The following is a 19,688-nucleotide window of genomic DNA, read 5'->3' on the forward strand; positions in this document are numbered from 1 at the left end:
GCTATGCAAAGGCTTTTTAATTTGACTCTATCCCATTTATTAACTCTTGGCATTACTTCCTGAGGTTTAGTGGTCCCATTAAAAAAATCATTGCCTGTGCCTGTATGCTGGAGTGTTGACCCTAAGTTTTCTTCTAGGAGTTGCATAGTTTCTCGTCTAATTCCTAGGTCTTTAATTCATTGTGAGTTGATTGTTGTGCAGGGTGAGAGATAAGGGTCTAGTTTCATACTTCTACCTATGATATAACCAGTTTTCCTGACACCATTTGTTCAAGAGTTTATCTTTTCTCTAATTATGTTTTTGGCATCTTCATCAAGGATCAGGTGACCTTGATGTGTGGGTTTGTCTCTGTGTCTTCTATTCTATACCAATTGGTAGTTACCAACATTTAAAACACAAGATATGGCCAAGAATAACTAGGATCACTGGATTTTCTTGGAAAACAAGGAGGTCCGGGAACGTTGGGTTTGTGCCGCAGTCCACACCCATGCTCTCGTCTTGTTGCTGTTTGCATTCCGTGCTTGAGCTAGGGAGACCTTTGCTTGGCATTCTTCTCTGACCATCCATTTCCTCCAGCTAATGGGCAGAGTAGAACCACGGTTATTCCCAGTCTCCAGCAGCACCTTCAGTTAGGATTTTCTCCCTTGGGGTGGTAGGAGCAGCAATGGCAGCCCCCAGGAAGTTTGGGGCAGCTGGGTAAGTCAGGGGATTTGATACCTGTGCAGGGGATCTCAGGAAGGAAAGCCATACACTCGGGGGTTCCTGAGGTGTGTCCCTTCTTCCTCTGCTCCAGGTATTTCTGCCAAGGGATCCAAATCCTGAACTCATCCCTTCCCATTGTAGAATGTACCAGAAATGCCAAATCTGGAGTAAGAGGGGCTGCCATGGGAATAAAAGGGGCACAGAGTAACTTAAATGTCATAGTGGAGAACTGTCCAGTTGCTATTTTGAATAATAGGAACAGTTTCACTGGGAAGAGTCACTTGATGCTCGCTGACACAGGATTTGTTCTTTCCAATTCTGAACACTTCTTTCTATTATATTAGGCTGTTGAAATACATCTCATATGGAAGCATTTGCAAGTGAGCCAACACATTTCATCCTTCATTATTTATATTTTTTCTTATCCATTGTGTATTTCTCCCAAAAAATCACAGCAGTCCTTTGCCACCTTGAAGGTGTTAACACTTCTTCTGGCCTCTTTGTGGCTGATATGGCATCGGCTGTTTTTCTAGTCATTGTGTTTCTCTCTAGGGACTTTTAATTTCTTCTGTAGTGATATGCACTCCCGTGTGTCCAGGTGGATTTGCTTTTATCTACACCGCTTGTAGCTTGGTCTTCTTTTTTCTTCTGGGAGCACATCTTTTTTTTTTTTTTTTGGTACCAGGGATTGAACTCAGCGGCACTCCACCACTGAGCCACATCCTCAGCCCTATTTTGTATTGTATTTAGAGACAGGGAATCACTGAGTTGCTCAGTGCCTCGCTTTTGCTGAGGCTGGGTTTGAAATTGCCATCCTCCTGCCTCAGCCTACCGAGCTGCAGGGATTATAGGCATGCGCCACCGATCTTTATTCTTGAAAATTCTGACCTTATCTCTTTGACTGCTTCCTCTCTCATGTTCTCTCTGTTTTCATCTGGACACTGTTAGGTGGCAGAGCTTCTCACTCTAAATTTCACGTTTCTTAATTTTTCTCCCATAATTTTACTGTTCTCTCTCTTTTAGTTACATAATAGAAAATTTCTTCTAGTTTACTTTTGTTCTTCAGTTTCAGCTTAATCCAGACACCAAAATTTCATTTTTTAAAAATATTTTTAGTTGTAGATGACACAATATCTTTATTTTATACTTTTATGTGGTGCTGAGAATTGAACCTAGTGCCTCGCACATGCTAGGCAAAAATTCTACCACTGAGCCACAGCACCAGTCCCACTAAAATTTCATTTTTGAACATCGGTGACTATATATATTTTTTACTACTATAATTTTTATTTGGTTCTTTTTCAGATGCTTCTATTTTTCTTTTTCTTTTTTTTTGGCAGGCAAGGTTTGAACCCAGGACCTCAAACATACCAGGCAAGCACTCTACCACTGAGCCACAGCCTCAGCCCTTTTTATACGATTTTTCTTAAAGCCTTCTATTTTTTTTTTCTATTTAATTTTTTTTTGTTTTGTTTTTCTAACCTTTGGCTTCTATTTCTTCCTCTTTTTAAATATCTTAAATATTCTTGTAAAGAATTTCAGATCATTTTGTTCTCCCCATTTCTTGAACTGTGGTCCTTCAGTGCATTGGATTTGCTGACATTCCTTCCTGGTGGTTTGTTTCTCTTGGAGTTGCTGTTTCCTTAGTTCATCTTGGAGGCTGTTTTCCATCCGGGGACCACATGCCCTGGAGTGCTGGCCCCCTACAGAGCAGCTTGAGGTTTGCTGCTGCCAGGAACCTTCAGCATTCACTGTGGAACTAGTTTTCCTGTTAATTTCTCAGCTGGGGCTTCCTTTGCCCTTAAAGTCATGGATTCTGATTGCTCAGACCTGGGGTTCTTCTTGCTCCTGGCTTAGAGTGGGAGGTGAGCTTCCTTGTCTCTTTCCCGGGCTGGTGGCTGGAGATGTCCTGTGCTTGTTTAGTGTGTGGCAGCTCTCGTGGCACTTGGCTCTATCTTTGCAGAGAGCCCTGTGTCAGGGCTTGGCCTCTGCAGGCCTGGGCTCGTCACCTGCTCGGTAGAGGCCTACTCCAAGCCTGTAGGGCCTCTGTTCTGCCCTGACACATCCCAGCTCCTTCCCGCACATTTCCTGATGCTCTTTAGTCCATTCATCTGTGGAATGGTTCCTTCTTCATTTCTGACGCCTGGGATTTACATTCTAAGCTTCTAGTCTTGGCTATCTATCTATTTAAATTTTAAAAAACTGTATTTTATCCAGAAATTCTCTACGTCTAGAGTAACAGGCAATCCTTTCCACATCAGATCAATCCACACTCTGGTCCTAAACATTATATTGTTTTCTGGCTTTATCTAGATCTAGTGTCTTCAAATTGGATTTGCTATTTATATACACATACATCCTTCCCCTTTTTGTGGGGGAGAGGGGGTGACTAAAGATTGAACTTAGGAATGCTCTACTACTAAGCTACATCCCCAGCCCTTTTTGTTTTGAGACAGGGTCTCACTGAGTTTCTGAGACTCGCCTTGAACTTGTGATCTTCCTCCCTCAGCCTCCCAAGTCACTAGGATTATAGGTGTGTATCACTGAGCCTGGCCTGGTTAATAACCTTTAATTTTGTAACTCCCTATAAATAACCCTAAACTGGTATCCTATAACACAGACACAGTGGCAGTGAGATAGTCTCCTAGCAGGAGACCCCAAACAGCCAGATCTCCAGGCCACTCAGACCACGATTCCAGAGGTTATAACAGAGAACTAGTCACAGGTGACATCCTATTTCAGTGACGATGAAAATATTCCCAGGGTCTGTGTGGCAAAGCTGCTTTCCTCTCAGAAGTGTCTCTGATTTGGTTATAGACATATTCTGCAATGCAGGCTTCTCTCTGGCAAACATATTTCCTAGTTCCTAATTACTGAACGGTGATTCTACACAGTAAAAAATGTTTCTGCTTGTTGCTGGTTGCAGGAGTGACAGGGAAGATGTAGAAAATGCTGAGCTCTAGCTGCACGGCTCACAGCTTTCCGGATTTTTCTCATTTGACTGCAGTTATTCCGTTTTTCTCTTTTCTTCCCACAAACTGTGACAATGGACACATGCCTGAGGTCCTAAGTCATGGGCTAGAACGACATAGTGGGGAGAAGGGACTTGGAGGAAGAGAGACGGCCGTGAGACTGTGGATGCGTGGCTTCCTTCTGAGCCTGTCCATTGGTCACGTGGGACCACCGTTCCTACTCCAAGAGGGAATGTCATCTCCATGACTCTCCTATGACAAAATGAAGAGGTCGTGAAGAGTCATGGTGGCCTGGGGTCAAAAAGAGCGTGCCCTGTCTAAGCACAGGGTGTTCTTGAAGATTTGGGGAGGGAGAAGGGAGGAGAACCCAGGGAGGGCAGGTGGGAGGCCTGGCTGCTGCCTGCGCAGGAGAACCGTGGCTGTCCTGGGAGGAGGGTTGACTCTGTCCTGCTGGAGCTGGCTTGCTGCGAGGGCTCTGTGCCAGGGTGGTGTGACGGTGGCAGTTGGAGCAGGGACTGTCTCCCTGAAGAGGACTTAGAGAGCCAACAGCTGCCTTTTGTAGAGGAGAGGAACCTGCCCAGACCCGCCCTGCTGAGGTTGCCTTGGCAGCAGCAAAGCCAGGGTCCTCCTGGCAGCCACTAAACCTGTTTCCCTTCCCATGCACATGGCTTAGATAGAATCCAAAGCCTTCCCCCAGACCTTTCTGTTAGAGCTTATTTTTCATCTTTTTTTTCAGAGAGAGAGAGAGAGACTGAGACTTCCTTTAATGTGTCCACAGACCCTGTGTTTCTGGGCCAGGGTGCCTTACCCCTTACTCTCTACTTGTAGCGCCACCAGCCTTCCTCTGTGCCCTTTCTGCCACAGGACTTTTGCACATGTGCCTCTCTTTGGATGCCACACTCTCCCTTCTTCCCCTTTATGTGGTGAACCCATTTGTAAAATCAGGCTTCTCTTCCTATTGCATTAGCTATATCAACTTGAAGCTCCTAGACTGCCATTGAAAGCTAACTTCCTCCAGGAATGGGGCTACTTGAGGTTTCCACAGCAGACTAAAGAGGACATTGCCCAATATTTCAGGAGAAAAGCCTGAAATTATCCCTCTGTTGACATGCAGTTCTTCTCCCTTCCAAGTTTCCAGATACAGTTTCCCCTTTGAAGATGCTTAATTTCCTAGTGATTTCTGCAGCATCTAGGAGAGCTGCTAGTTTATCAGAGAAGTGTTTATAAATGAATAAAAAAAAAAATAGAATGTTTTCATGCCTGTTCCATTTAGCATTTGTTTGTACCAGCACACCCAGGTGGTCACTGAGTGGGTTGTCATAGAGATTATGGCACCTTTTGTCACACAGCCGCAACACAGTGGATGTGAGAACCTGGCTTCCTAGAGGAACTCTGCTTATGTTGCCCTTGGTGGACGTGGTCTGCCTTGCCCACGCTGCTGGTCATCTTTCGAGGCCCATGCTAAGTTCTCCTCTGTCCACCGGAGCCTGCAAAATCTCCACCTCCTTTGAGTCATTGGTCCGTACCATTCACTTGCGTGGCTTAGGCTGTCTTGCCTGTGGTTAGGGCTGGATGTCTGGAGAGTAGGGCTTGTATTATTTGTCTTTGTTCTTTCCACAACGCCTGTCCCAGGGCTTGTGGTAGGTGCAGAATAAATATTTACTGATGTCCCCCAAGGCACAGAACACTTGGTTAAGATTCAGTGGTGATGTTGGGAAAGTGACTCTTCTCTTCTTTCTCTCTAGTTACAAGTTATTTCCAAACTGCGTCCCCTCCTTTGGGTTCCGCCATCTGCTGCCTCTCACTGACAGAGTCGACAGCTTCAATGAGGAAGTTCGGAAGCAGAGGGTGTCCCGCAACCGAGATGCCCCGGAGGGAGGCTTTGACGCAGTCCTCCAGGCAGCTGTCTGCAAGGTAACTTTTCTTTCTGGTCCCCTCCTGGTGCAGAGAGGACAAGGTAGAGAGAGTCGGTGATGGCACTTCCTGCAGGAGGTGGCAGAGTGTGAGTCACACCGGCATGTGGGTCCTGTCTACTCTTCCACCAGAGGCTGAGCTCTGTGGCACCTTGGGAAAAATCTATAGCAGTCAAGTCAGCTGGAGCTGGGGACAGATTGGGCTGTATGTGTCTGTCAGGGTGTGGCCATAGTGCAATGGGATACTGTCTTTGCCAGGAGACAGCTGTTCTGTGTTTATGAATTTGGCTTTTTTTTGCTTATTACCAGGGGAAAAAGTAAATGTCAACCCTTATACAGAGAAGCTCATAGAGCTCTCTGGCCCAATTTTGATAGACCTTAAAGACTGCCCTATTGGAGAATCCAGCCCAAAATGAGAATTGCATGACATCTCTGGTTGCGTTTCTCTTTATTTGTGTTTCTCCTGCTTCCCTATGATGTGTGAATCCAGGTTGAGGACATACACTTAGGTCAGAAATGAACTCATGTTTTGAGCGGTTGCAATCTCAGAAAAATAGATAAGTGGTAATAACTTATTCCTAAAATAATTTTCGACTGTCAAAACAGCCCAACAACCACAAATGATAAAAAGAAGTGTCTTGAGCTCATGACCACAGCACATGCCTTGATAACTTGTGCACACACTGAGCATTTTTCTGTAGTGATCATCATAGAGTATGTGGAATTGGAAATGCTTTCTTGCAAGTCCAGGCAAGTTCATCAATAGTGGGTGTTGGGGACTCTTCAGTTTGGGAAGGGAACCCAGTTTAGAGAGGCTGCATGTGGCAGCTGCCATCCACTTACTGGTCAGCACCTCGTCGCCCCCTTCCAAACGTCTGAGCTCGGAGACCATGTTCAGGGTGACATGCTCGTTTTTTCTCTCCACTCGGTCCTTGACAAGGACGAGAAAAGAGCCACAGTTGTCCTTTTTGAAATAAGAAACCCAAAATGATAGAGATGGATAAGGGGAAGGAAAAAAGGGAAAGAAAGCAGCACATCCTGCGGTCCTCCTGGAGCGGAAGGTGGCAGTGGCTGCCCATCTAGGATGGCTGCTGGCCAGAAACACATGGTTTGGTTCAGAAGTCCCTGGTGTGTTTTGGCAGTCTGAAAGCCAGATGGAACACAACTAGAGTATGTTCAGCTCTGAATCTTTAAAACGTATCACAAAAATAGTTTCGTAGTTGTTGTTTGTTTTCTGTACCAGGAATTGAACCCAGGGGTGCTTGACCACTGAGCCACATCCCCAGCCGTTTTTTACATTTTAGTTAGAGACAGGGTCTTGCTAAGATACGTAGGACCTTACTAAGTTGCTGAGACTGGCTTTGAACTTGCAATCCTTCTGCCCCAACCTCCCACTTTTTGACAGGCATTCAGATATTGATTGTACGAGGCCTTGTCTTCACAGACATTCATCCAAATTCTACTTCTTGGCAGAAAACAAATGGAACAGGGAAAACATAGATCTTCCTCATCTCCCCATCTTGAGAATTATGTGGATTTTCTTTTTTCAGGGGAAGAAATCGTCTAAGGTTGGTGAGTGGGGGACGAACCCAATAACAGGCATAAGCCATGTCCAGCTGTATTAATTCTGCTAGATTAACAATGTCTCGAGTGCTGGATCCACAATGGTCTTTGAAAAGCCATTGGGTACACCCTGGGCCAGCAGAATTTTCCTGTGCCATCCCAGATGAATGGAATATTCTAGCCTTTGCAATAGTCAGTATGAGAGAGGATTCTAGCAGGTTGTCCGAACCTGGTGAATTATTGTTAACTGGGAGGTACTTTATGAGCATGTTAACAGCCTTATACCTCCTGCAGTTTTCACGTGGCCTGGGCAACAGGGAGTACAGGGAAAGTTAATAATTGTTTAGAATTGTGCAGTGTGGCAGCCACCAGCTCCTATCTTCACCTTTGCTTTTCCTTTGTGCTGCCAGTTTATATTTAGGCACACATCAAGCCATTTCTCTCTCATTTGAAGTCATCTATTTATAGTAAATACCATTTTCCATAGTTTATTGCACCCTTGCTTATTGTAGCAAAAAATTGGAAATAGACTATGGTCTCCCTTTTGGTAAAAGATTATGTAATAATCATAATATTAAAAATATTTAATGACTGAGTAATACCTTAGACAAACTAAGGCGGGGGTGGAAAGCAAGTTATAAAACAGAATGGACAGCATGATCCTGTTTGGCAGACAAAAGAAAGAGAAATATATGAAAAACATTGGAAATAGACCAAAATGTATAATAGTAATTGTCTCAAGTGGTTGAATTATGTGTGGTTTTTATTTTTTCTTGGCGATTTTTAATTTTGTATTTACCTAAGTTTCCACAATGAATATGTATTTCTTTTAAATTATGGAACATCTCAAAACACAAAAGTAGGAAGAACAATCTATGCATCCTTGGCCAATTTGTTTCATATGTGTTCACAACCTCCCTATCTCCTATTGTTTGAAATAAATCTCAGATATCATTCTGAAGTCCTAAGCATTCTTTGCTTTGTTTACTGAGTTTTCTGGCTCTTTCCATTTGCCCAGATTGAAAGCCTTTCCACTTAATCCTGCAAACTGTGTGTAACAGAGGGGTGGAGGCCTGGAATCTCTTGTACTTGACTGGGTGCCTCCTAAGGGCTGGAATTGCCTGGACAGTCCCCCGGGCTCCAAGCGGGGCATGCTCTGCTTCCCCTGACTTTATGCCCTTGGAGATGGAGCCAAAAACAGGCCTTATCTCACTGCCACGGGAAGCTCCTGCCTCTGGTTTCCTTCTCACCCTGGTTTCTCTGGGATGAACTATTGGTTATCAACTTGTGGGACAGGGTTATAGAATGTTTACGTGACTGATTTTATTTTTATTTTTTTTATTTATTTTTTGGTGGTGGTGAGATTTGAACCCAGGGCCTTTGTGCTTGCGAGGCAAGCACTCTACCAATTGAGCTATATCCCCAGCCCACGTGACTGATTTTAAATCCCACCCGTGTGACCTGCTGCATATTCCTTGAAAATCTGTTCTTTGCAAAAAGGAGGAAATTCCTATTTCTATTTAGGATTCTATTCAGGATAAGGACCCTGTTCTGTGAGTGGTCGTTTGAAGTTGCTTTGTTTTTCCCCAGCAGGTCACGTTGCTGCGAGAGGCAGTTCAACTGCATCCATTACCATCTGGGTTGGAATGGGAGATGCCACTGCTCTTAATTTCTTGTCTTCACTTTGAAGCCTATGATCGAACCTGTTTGTACTTGTTTAAATACAGAATGATTTCTCCTGATACTAGTCTTATTGCTTCCCAGGTCTTTCTAGAAGTTTTCTCTAATTTGTTTATTTCTGAATTACACAGGTAGAAAAGTGTGGTGGGTGGTTCAGGCTGGAAGTATTCCTTTTCTTCCCAAATAGGAAGTGCCTGTATCCTCAGGAGCTGCTGCCAAAGAGTTTCTGGTTCCAAGTTGCCAGTCCCCACTTGGCTGCTTTCATGGCTTTCAGGTTAAAGAAGTTGCCTGTGCATTTGGGCTTGGCTGGGTGCCTGCTGTTGCATGGGATTCTATGGGCTGCTGTCTCCAGTCAGCCAGAAAATAAGGTCTCTGTGGCCCAGTGCATTTCCTTGTGTGCCTCAGCTTCTACTGCCCTGGCATTTAGCCTCTGTATCCTTTAGACGGACTTTCTGTTTTAATCCTGATTCTCTAATTTTGCATTGAGAGGTAAATTTTTAAAGTTGCTTTGTGTGAATAATAAATTGTTTCTGATGTATATTGAGCCCTTTATTTGCAAGTGAAGGCATTCTAATCTAAAATGGAGACCACAGCCCCAGAGGTGGAACCTCTTCACACTGATAGACTTTCCACAAGAATACAGAATCTGTGGGCTTTGAGAAACAGAAGTGACTGCTACCCTTGCTTGATTGTCACTCATATGCCAGATAATTTTTGTATACTTTTCTTTACTTTTTTTATGGTGCTGGGAATTGGGTGCAGGGTCTCATGTTAGGCAAGTGCTGTACCATGGAGCTACACCCCCAGCCTCGATCTTGATTTTTTTTTTTTTTTTTTTTTTGTGGTACCAGGGATTGAACCCAGGGGTACTTAATCACTGAATCACATCTCCAGCCCTTTTTTATTTTGAGACAGGGCCTTGCTAAGTTGCTGAGGCTGGCTTTGAACTCATGATCCTCCTGCCTCAGCCTCCCAAGTTTCTGGGATTACAGATGTGTGCCACTGGTCCTTGCTTAATTTTGGTTCTTCTAAGAGTCCTATGGTATATTGGTGGTGGTGTTCTCATTTTACAGGCGAGGAAACAGAGTATCACAGGAATTACACTTATTTTTAGTGAGGAGTAGGATCAGGACTTGGACCAGGTCTGGTTGAGTCTAAAGCCCTGGGCCTTTCCATTACCCAGTGACTGGGCCTTCTGGAAATTGTCTCTAATTTGTTTGTTTCTGAATTGCACAGGTAGAAGTGTGGTGGGTGGTTCAGACTGGAACTATTCCTATTCTCCCCAAATAGGAAGTGCCTGTATCTTCAGGAGCTGCTGCCATTTTATCAACAGCTGCTATTTTATCAATAGTGCAATGCAGAGCCCTGTCATTCTGCCCTGGCATCTCCCTCTTCTGCTGCTCACTGGCTGGCTCTGGGCTCCTCTGGGAAATAGAGGAGAGTAAGGGGGAGGAGCTCCAGAGTGCCTTCCAGCTGTGCTGGTGAGTGCCACTTTTCACAAAGGACCTGGTCACAGCCTAATGCCCCTTTGCTCAGGCTTTTCTTTTCCTGGTTCAGGTCTGAAACTCAGACCCTGAAGAAGCTACTACAGATATCTGGAAGGGGTGGGAAATTTCCTAGCCCCACAGTCAGGCACAGCTGTGAGGGGTTTCCTCTTTGCACCCTTCCCTCTGCCAGTTCCGGGAATTGACTTGGTCTCTTTTGACTCGTTACCTGATTTCTTTTTTTTTTTCTATTTATTTTTAAATTTGTTCTGATTAGTTATACATGACAATAGAGTGCTTTTTGACACACTCTACACAAATGGAGCACAACTTCTCCTTCCTCTGGCTGTACATGGTGCAGAGTCACAGCAGTAGTGTAATCATACACGGATACAGGGTAATAATGTCCGTCTCATTCCCGTCCTTCCCATCTCCACACCCCCTCCCCTCCCCTCACTCCCCACTGCAAAATCCAAAGTTCCTCTGTTCTTCCCTATCAGCATCTACTTATCAGAGAAAACATTCAGCCTTTGGCTTTCTGGGTTTTCGCCTGATTTCTTTTAGACCATAGACTTTGGTCATTTTTCCAAGCATGGATTGAGAAATGTAGCAAATTGCCTTCCCTTCCTTGGGGAAGGCACCCCCGCACCCCACCCGTCACTCACCAGGCCTGGGCAGGCCCTGGAGGGGCTTCTCCACGCGCTCTGTGTTGTCTCAGTGTGGGAGCTGCTTCTGCAGCAGGTTTCCGGGGCTCATCCAGCGCCATCCTGCTTACTCTTCCTCGCTGGAGTGTCTTGGGGACATTCCAGTGAAGCGTGGGTTTACCTTAAGGACCCTGGAACAGGTGTGCAGCGCCTGGGCCTCGCCGTGTCCTTGTCTGGTGGTGCCGGCTCCCTTGGGCCTTCCGTGTTCAGACGGTCTTGCTTTCACACAGGCTTTGAATCACTGGTTTGCTCTCTGGGGTGACATCCCAAGTCCGTGACACCGTGGCTGACTGTGTTGTGGGCTTCACCCTCCTGCTGACAGCTGCCTGTTGTCCCAGGGGGCGTGGGACCTGGCTGAGTTAGAAGCATACATGTGGTGGCCCCTTCCCTGACCGATGCGGGGAAGACCCAGCCCGGGAGAGGCTGCGAGGTCTCTTGATGACTCAGGCTACATCTCCGAACTGGGGAGAATGTCAGTTTTTCATTTCAAGTCAGGGGCTTCTTCTTGCTTGGAATGTGCATTTGGCTAAGAGGCGGGGATTTAGAGTTCAGCTCTCTGGCGCTGCTCCCCCTCCAGCCTTCACCCGGGGTGCTTGGTCCCAACCACATGACCTGGCGTCACCTACTCTTGACTCCTGCTAGGCCCTTTGCACATGCTGTTCCCATGCTTGAAAGACCCCTCCTGTAGTCCTACTTTCTTTCTTTTCTTATTAGTAGTCTTTATTTATTTATTTATTTATTTTGTGCCAGGGATTGAGCCCAATTGGGCTTAACCACTGAGCCACAACCCCAGACATTTTTTTATATTTTTATTCTGAGACACTAAGTTGTTTAGAGCCTTCCTAAGTTGCTGAGGCTGGCTTTGAACTTATGATCCTCTTGCCTCAGCCTCCTGAGCCACTGGGATTATAGACGTGCATCACCTTGCCCAGCAGTAGACTTTATCCTTCAGAGCATATGGCCTCTTGCACTATCAACGTCCCGTGTCCATGTGATACATTCATTCCAATCAATGAACCAGCATTAACACATCATCATCAACCAAAGTCCAGAGTTTGTATTACAGTTCAATCTTGGTGTGGTACATTCGATGGGTTTTTAACAAATGTAAAACCACGTGTATCCACCATTATGGTATCATTTTTTCCCTGCCCTGGAAATTCCCTGTGCTCACATTTTTATCTCTCCCTTCTTCCCCCAAACCTGCTTTTCTCTTCATGTCTAACCTAGGCCTACTTATCTTGCAGACATCAGCATAATTGTCTGTCAGGGAAACCTCCCTGATTGATCATCCTGACTAGTCAGGGTCCCCCATTGCCAGGTCCTTGGTCACTCCTATCCCAGTTATCATTTTATTTTTACTTGAGCATGACTTGAATGATGTGTACCTCCTCTTGGAGAAAGTAAAGTCCCTGAAGGCAGGGACAGTGTCTCTTCTCTCAGGACCACGTACCCCCAGCACCAAGCTCACCGCTTTGCACATAACAGGTGTTCATTAAACATCTGTGATCCCACAAACGCTTTGTGTTTATAGGTGCCTTTGTGTTTCTGAAGTTCAGGAGCTCCCAGGTCCTCGTGACCCACACTGTCCACCCTCCCATCATATCATGCTGCCTCTGTGGCTCCACTGTGCTTTATGCATGTCCTTACAAGTGGAACCTGAAGTACTGTTTCTTATCCAACACTATGGTCTGGATCATGGAGGAAACAACAGAAAATGAGAAAAAGTCCTTATGCTCAGGGATTTGATTTGAATTTGCAGATTCACTAAAAAATAAATAAAACAACCTGTTTGTCCATATTATGTTGACCTATATGAAATGACCAGTATTTAACTGTCAGTGATAATTGATATTTGCCTATTAATATTTTATCCAACAAAGTGGAAAATGCATGCCTGACTCAACCTTATGTATTCTGAAGTTGTCTTCGGCTCAGAGTGGACCTTGCCACAGAGCCCACATAAAAATGTCCTGCTGCACATTGTTAGGTTTGGGCTTGAGGTAGATGTTTATTCCCTGAGTCATAGGCCAAGATGTCTTTCCCCAGGGAAAGAAATATCACACTTTTGGCTACATTAAGTTTAACCACAGAACAGATTTAAAAAAAAAAAAAAAGATATTTCATTGCAAAGTATGTGGAAGCAGGAAAAACAAACTACTGATGAGAACATGTTTATTGTTATAAAGCAATAGAAACAGGCTTGAATGTCAGCATGGTTCTGGAAACCAGTCACAGAGAGTCTAACCTTGTTTTTCTTCATGTGCCACTTTGGAATTAAGAATCCTTGGTCCCCAAGCTCAGATCTGCTGTGGGATCTGCCCACTGGCTGGCCAGCTCAGCTCCCTTTCTTTGCTCTCTCTTCTCTGAAACCTGTCCCCAGTGCTTGCCTGAAAGGTTGATGGACAGCATGTCTTACTGTTGTGTTTGAAAATGTGTTGAGTACTTACTGGGCATGAGACCCCTGTGAGGTGCTGTGGTGGATGCGCAGTGGCAGTAACCACAGCTCCAGCCTCCATAAACTTCATTCCAGTAGAAAGATGGATGATGAGCAAGATCTGAGATTTAGCAGGGTGCAGGCTCTGTGGAAGGATAGGCTCCTAGGACCCTGTGATGGAATCACGGTATTTCTTTCCCTCAGGAGCTCACTCTGGTCTCTCTGTGTCCCCGTGAGGCTCAGATGCTAATGATGTGATTGATTCTCATTGGCTGAGCACTTTTGAGGACCAGGCTCTGTGCAAAAACACTCCGCCAGCTTATTTTCTCTCCTTAGAGGTGGGAGTATCATTCCCTTTTGATGAGGAAGATGAGTAGCTTCTCAAATGTCTTATAGTTAGAAATGGCAGAGCCATAGCTACAGAAAGAAACTGGACCTTCATGCTGGTATACTCAACTTTGACATTAGAGCATCTGCCATCTTTTGAAGTCACACAGGAGCAGAGGAGTGGGAGGCGTGAACTTCCAAAGAGAGCCAAGTCCTAGCCCAAGGAACCATCACAGTGACCTGCCTGACCTCATTTGCTGACTGTGGAACGGGGCAGAAACGGTCCTTGGGAATCGCCGTCTGTGTCCTGCTTATCAGACACAGTTGTAGCGTGACTCACAGTCCTGAGGGTTGCCAGGGTGATCACCAGTATGGTCCCAAGGTCAGTATGCTGATGGAGCCCGGCCCTTCCAGCAAGCATCTTGTCTTGCCCTTGGCTTCCCTGTCTGTACAACGGGAGCTCTAATGTCTGCCTTTCCCAGTTCTGAGAGCCCCTCAGAATCACTGGCTCTGCTCCCTCAGGCTCCCATAGCTCGAGGTGAGAGACTGCTGTTCACATGGTGGCTCTTTATCAGCAAAGGGAGAGCGTGTGCCTGGTGACTCATCAGTGACAATGAGGCTGTGGGCTATGTTGACATGTGGCCTGAAGACCCCTTCATTTGGGTCATTGCTAATTTTAGTGGCTTGACTTTGAGATCAGAAAACCTGGTCATTTAAAGCTCATGTTGGTGGGGCTGGGGGGGTGGCTCAGTGGTAGAGCATTTGGCTGGCATGTGTGAGGGACTGGGTTTGATTGTCAGCACCGCATATAAATAATTGAATAAAATAAAGGTCTGTCAACAAATAAGAAAGAAAAAGAAGAGTTCAAGCTGATGTTTGTGTCATCACTGAGACTTGGTTGTGATGGCATCTTTATACTAGGGTGCCCCTGTGTTTGCACAGTTTTATAGAGAGGATTTGTGAGTGTTGTCTGCACAGTGAGCCAGATCAGGTGAGCCACCCACTTGCCGGCAGGCATCCACCTATGTTTTCTGACCACAGAGTGGCCATGGCTTTCTCAGACCTCTCTGACTCTCCAAGGGGTGTCCCCGAGTCTCTCTTTGTCATGCTCTTCCAACATTTGCTTGTTGTGTGAAAATGAATTATTACAGAATGGTTCTGGGGACCCACAGACTTACTGTGAGCCTGGAAAATTCAGTTGTCCAGACATTGGCCGTGTGCTTAGGGCCCAGTTAGAGCCCTGCTGGCCACTGTCGCAGCCCTGCTTTCTTCTGCAGGCCACAGCACATTCGGGACTCTGGGGACTGTTTAATACAGATGTTGATAGTGAGAGAGCAGAGGTGGGTGAGTAGATGGCGCCCGGCTTCGAACCCTGTCCTCTTGTCACTCCCTGGGTGTGCGAGGAGGCCTCAGGAGCAGAGGAGACCTCTACTCAAGACCTTCCAGGTTCTTGACCATCTCGAAGAAGAAGATTTATGGACAAGTCAGGTGTGAATAACAGAGCGAGGAATTTATTATAAAGTGGAACTTACACTTGAGTACAGGAGTACGGATGATCTCAGGGCAAGCTGCCTGTCTGGTTTGGGGTTTTAACATTTAGAGAAGGGCCATAGCTGGGGCCGAACTAGGGGTGGAAGGGGATGGGGTTGCGCTTGGACATACCCTCATATGTTCTGATCATGCTACTTCCTACACTGCCTTAAATCTCCACCAAGGTGTATGTTGTACTATTTACCATGAAGCTAGGGTCATTTCTTGGTCACCAAATTCTTTAATTCACAGACTCCCTACAGGAGTGGTTCCTCCAGGAGCCTTATGGTTGTGGAGACAGGCACAAGGACACAGTCCAGGTTGCTCATGATTTATTTACTGGGCATTCCAACACTTCTCTTTTGAGACTCAGTGCTCTCTGTATTCCTGAATTCCTATCTCACTCTGAGGAGACACTGTGAGAAGAAGCTTGTTAACTGACCCTGGCTGTCATGATTTAAGTGGGAATAGACCCTTCTGGCTGGACCAGGGGGTGCAGGAGGGTTGCTACAGGTAAGCAGCTTGGAGTCCAAGGAAGGAAGATTTTCCTGGTAAGGATTGCTCTCAGCAGCAGAGCAAGGCTGTCGGATGTTGTGGTGAGTTGGGGAGGAGGGCTCTCTACTCAGGTGGTGGGTGCTGGAGGAAAGACCCCCGCAGCTGATAGAGGTTGGTCTTGAACAGCTGGGATTCCTTCCAGACCTCAGCGCTGCTTATTTGCTCTATTTTCTTCCTGGTTAACCTGGGTTGTGCTTTTGTCCTGCAGTAGCCCCTTGATCCTGTCTTCTGAGCAGTGCACCCTCTGAACTGCATTTGTATTTGGCCACTGTGACCAGGAACTCTACTGTACACACTCACTTTGTTTGTCAAGCACAGCTTGCTTGGAGCTGGCATTTAGAAAATCTTCCCCTGGCTCCTGTGGCTTCCCAGGGAGCTTCCTTACCATTGGGGTAGGGGGACTTCTGAAGGGATCCAGGGACAGACTATGGAGGTGGGACAGAGGGAGGGTTTTGGAATCCTGTTCTTGGTCCTTTGAGGGACCTTCCTCTTTTGTCAGACCTTGCAGCCACCGAGTATGATTCCTTTCAACTCCAAGAAGCCAAATTGCTCCACAGGCTGGAGCCTCATTTTCTCAAACTACTCTCTAACCATTTGTCTCTCCCCTGGGCACCAGGCTCTCTGTGGGGCCAGCTGTTGTAGGTGAACAAGCCAGAAAGTCTGTCTTGACTCTTGGGAGAAGCCAGATTTTATTTACTTTTCAAAAGCTGGGAAAGGCTGGTCTTCCCTCTTGGTTCCTGTTTCCACTTTTTCTTATGGCTGAGAGAGAGGTCAGATTATAAGAAACCAAGGGGTGGAGGGAAATAGAGGCAATCCGTCTGCTAGCTTTAAAGAGGAGATGAGGGTCGAGACCCTGGTGGAGTAGCCAGGTCAAGGCAAGGGTTATGGCAACTGGGCCTTGAGCATATTTTTAGACACATGATAAGGAATCCCCGAGAGACTGACTGATGGAACATTCTCCAAAGAGGGTGGGATTTGTGGGGCTGTTTCCTCAGGGAGGGAGGAGCCTGCCTTCCTTTGGGACAGTGAGTAGTTGAGGATGGAGAGCAGGGTCCTAACAGAAAGATATCCCAGTGGGGTGGGGGTTCCCAACACTGGGAGATATTGGGAACAGGTGGGGGGGGGCCTCTTTTCTGGTTCTCTGGGTGATGCAAAGGCCCAGGTCACCCTGTGAGTGAATGTGAGACGGTGAGTTTGAAGGCTGAAAACAGACCTGGTGTTGAATCAGATTCAGATTTGACCAGCAAAATCAAAGTTGAGTGAATCTCGGTCTTGGCCAGACACTGGATTTCTTGTTCCTTAGGCCAGCGCATTTCCGTCCCGCCCACCCTGACATTTTCAACCTCGGTCATCTCAGTGAAATCAGTTTTGTTTAGATGTAGTTTTTACTCAGAGATGTGGAGAAGAGTTTAGCTAAGTAAACAGCTCTTCTTTTTCATTTAAAAGTTCTATATAAATAAATAAATAAAAAAAAAAATATATATATATATATATATATATATATATATATAGAGAGAGAGAGAGAGAGAGAGAGAGAGAGAGAGGGAGAGAGAGAATGTATTCAACATAAAAACTTAGCAAATGAAAATAAGCAAAAGAGCTAAACACCACCCCTCTCACTACAATTCAAGGATGAGATGGTGTGCTTCTGAATTATAGACATGAGTCAGACTTTTCAGCCCGGTGGAAATACTGATGACAAAGAGTCTAATTACTGGCTGTTGACTGTATTCCAGGTGTTGGGCTGGGTGCTCCCGGTGTATCATCTTGTCTAATTCTCTCAACAGCTATATCTTATCGATACTGTTATTAGCTCCTTCTTATAGTTGAAAATTTGGGACTGGCAAAGATTAAGAAACTTGCCCGAGGTCCAAAGACAAGACGAGGCAGCGATAGGGCTGAACCTAGATTTGCCAGTTCCTTGAGTCCCAGCCCACAACTGCTGCCCAGTTAAAGAATATTCATATGCAATGTTCTCAGAACATTCCCGACCATCAGTATGTGCAGGTACTTTTATTGTATTAAATGATATTTTGAACAAATCAAGACTTCTTTAAAAAAAAAAGTCATTGAAGTACGATTGATATACACAATGATATATCAAAAGTGTACAGTCTGACAGATTTTGACACATACATACACTCTCAAGAAACCACACCACAACCAAGATAATGAACATATCCTTCACCTCGAAAGTGTAATTGTGCCCCTTTGTCAGTTCTCCCTTCCCTTCCACCCCAGGCAATCATGAATTTGGTTTCATTATACATTAGGTTTCATTGGCTAAAATTTTTATATACATAATATATACTCCCTTTTTTTGGCCTGGCTCATTTCAACCCACACATTTATTTTGAGACTCATTGTGCTCTTGAATTTATCCATTCGTTCTTTTAGTCTCTGAGTTGCCTAGATATCCAGAAGTTTACTTACCTGCTTTCCCTGTTGATGAACTCATGGGCTGTTTCTAGTTTTTCCTGTTATGAGAGAGCTGTTATAAATGTTTGTGATCATGTCTTAGTATGGAAGTGTGCTTTCATTTCTCTTGGACCAATACCCAAAAGACGATGACTGGGTCATATGATAGGTGTTTAACCTTTTTCTTTCTTTTCTTTTCTTTTTTTTGGGGGGGGGGGAAGTACTGGGGATTGAACCCAGGGGTACTCTATCACTGATCAATATCCCCATTTTTATTTATTTACTTATATATTTAGTGTCAGGGATGGAATTCGGAGGCATTCAACCACTGAGCTATATTCCCAGCCCTATTTATATTTAATTTAAAGACAGGGTCTCACTGAGTTGTTTGGTGCCTCACTGTCGCTGAGGCTGGCTTTGAACTCTCGATCCTCCTGCCTCAGTGACTCTTTCTTCAACTTCCAGAATTGCTAGGATTCCAGGCGTGTATCACTGTATCTGGTTTCCAAGAAACTGCCCAACTATTTTCCAAAATTCATGTGTCATTTTACATTCCTACCAGCAGGGTGGGTTCCAGTTGCTACATCTTTATCACCATTTGGTGTCTTCAGCCTTTTTAATTTTAGTGATTTAAATAGGCATGCAGTATGAATCTCATTGTGGTTTTTAATTAATGCAGGGCTTTTAAACTGTTTGCTGTGCAGTAATTAGTATTCCCTGTAACAATGGTGTAGATTCACACATCAAGTAGTAAAAAAAGAGATGTAAAAGTTATTACTGGTCCTAAAGTGATAATTATAGATTCCCTTTATAGTTACTTTCATGTGCTAAGTACTTTTTAATACACTATTTCTAAAAACCTAGCACTAGCCTTGAAAGACAAGTTTAGCTTAATTTCACAAATGAGAGTGGGTGGGAGCTGACTCAGTGTCCTCCTTGGAACAAGGCAGAGAGTTGAACCCAGACTCATCTGTTCTAAGGTTTGTGGAGTCTGACTTCCCTGTCATGTTCCATTTTATAGTTCAGTGATTTCCCTTAAAAAAAAAAAAATCCTCTTTCTCGCTATTGTTCCATGCCCTGAACATACAATACGAACTTAAGTCTTCTAAACAGAGGGCTCTACCAGCCAAGCCTACTGTAGGGAAAGTATTTTCAATGTAAATACCCTGTGCAGTCACCACATGTGAGACCTGCGTGCCTGGGTGGCTGAGTGTCCTGACGCATTCCTGCAGCCCGGCCTCTGGACCACAGTTATTAACACCATTCACTGAACAAGAGCCCACTTCAGAGAAAACAGAATTACTATGATTAAGCTGTGCCACTCTGCACTTGTGGAGCTACTTCCATTTCAGATGCCGCCTTCCATTCAACAAACATTTATTTTGGATGCTCAGTCATTAGTC

At 45.1% G+C, this 19,688-nt stretch overlaps 1 protein-coding gene across 2 annotated transcripts in view; it reads left to right on the top strand.

Annotated features, from left to right (window-relative positions):
• Positions 1-19,688, top strand: part of Itgb5 (integrin subunit beta 5) — a 114,125-nt gene that overhangs the window by 35,726 nt on the left and 58,711 nt on the right. For both annotated transcript variants that reach the window (XM_076868025.2, XM_076868024.2), the window contains exon 5: positions 5,420-5,588. In XM_076868025.2, the coding sequence (XP_076724140.2) occupies positions 5,420-5,588 (169 nt within the window). The remainder of the gene's footprint in view (positions 1-5,419; positions 5,589-19,688) is intronic.

Source organism: Callospermophilus lateralis, chromosome 10, assembly GCF_048772815.1.
Source record: "Callospermophilus lateralis isolate mCalLat2 chromosome 10, mCalLat2.hap1, whole genome shotgun sequence".
Lineage (NCBI taxonomy): Eukaryota > Metazoa > Chordata > Mammalia > Rodentia > Sciuridae > Callospermophilus > Callospermophilus lateralis.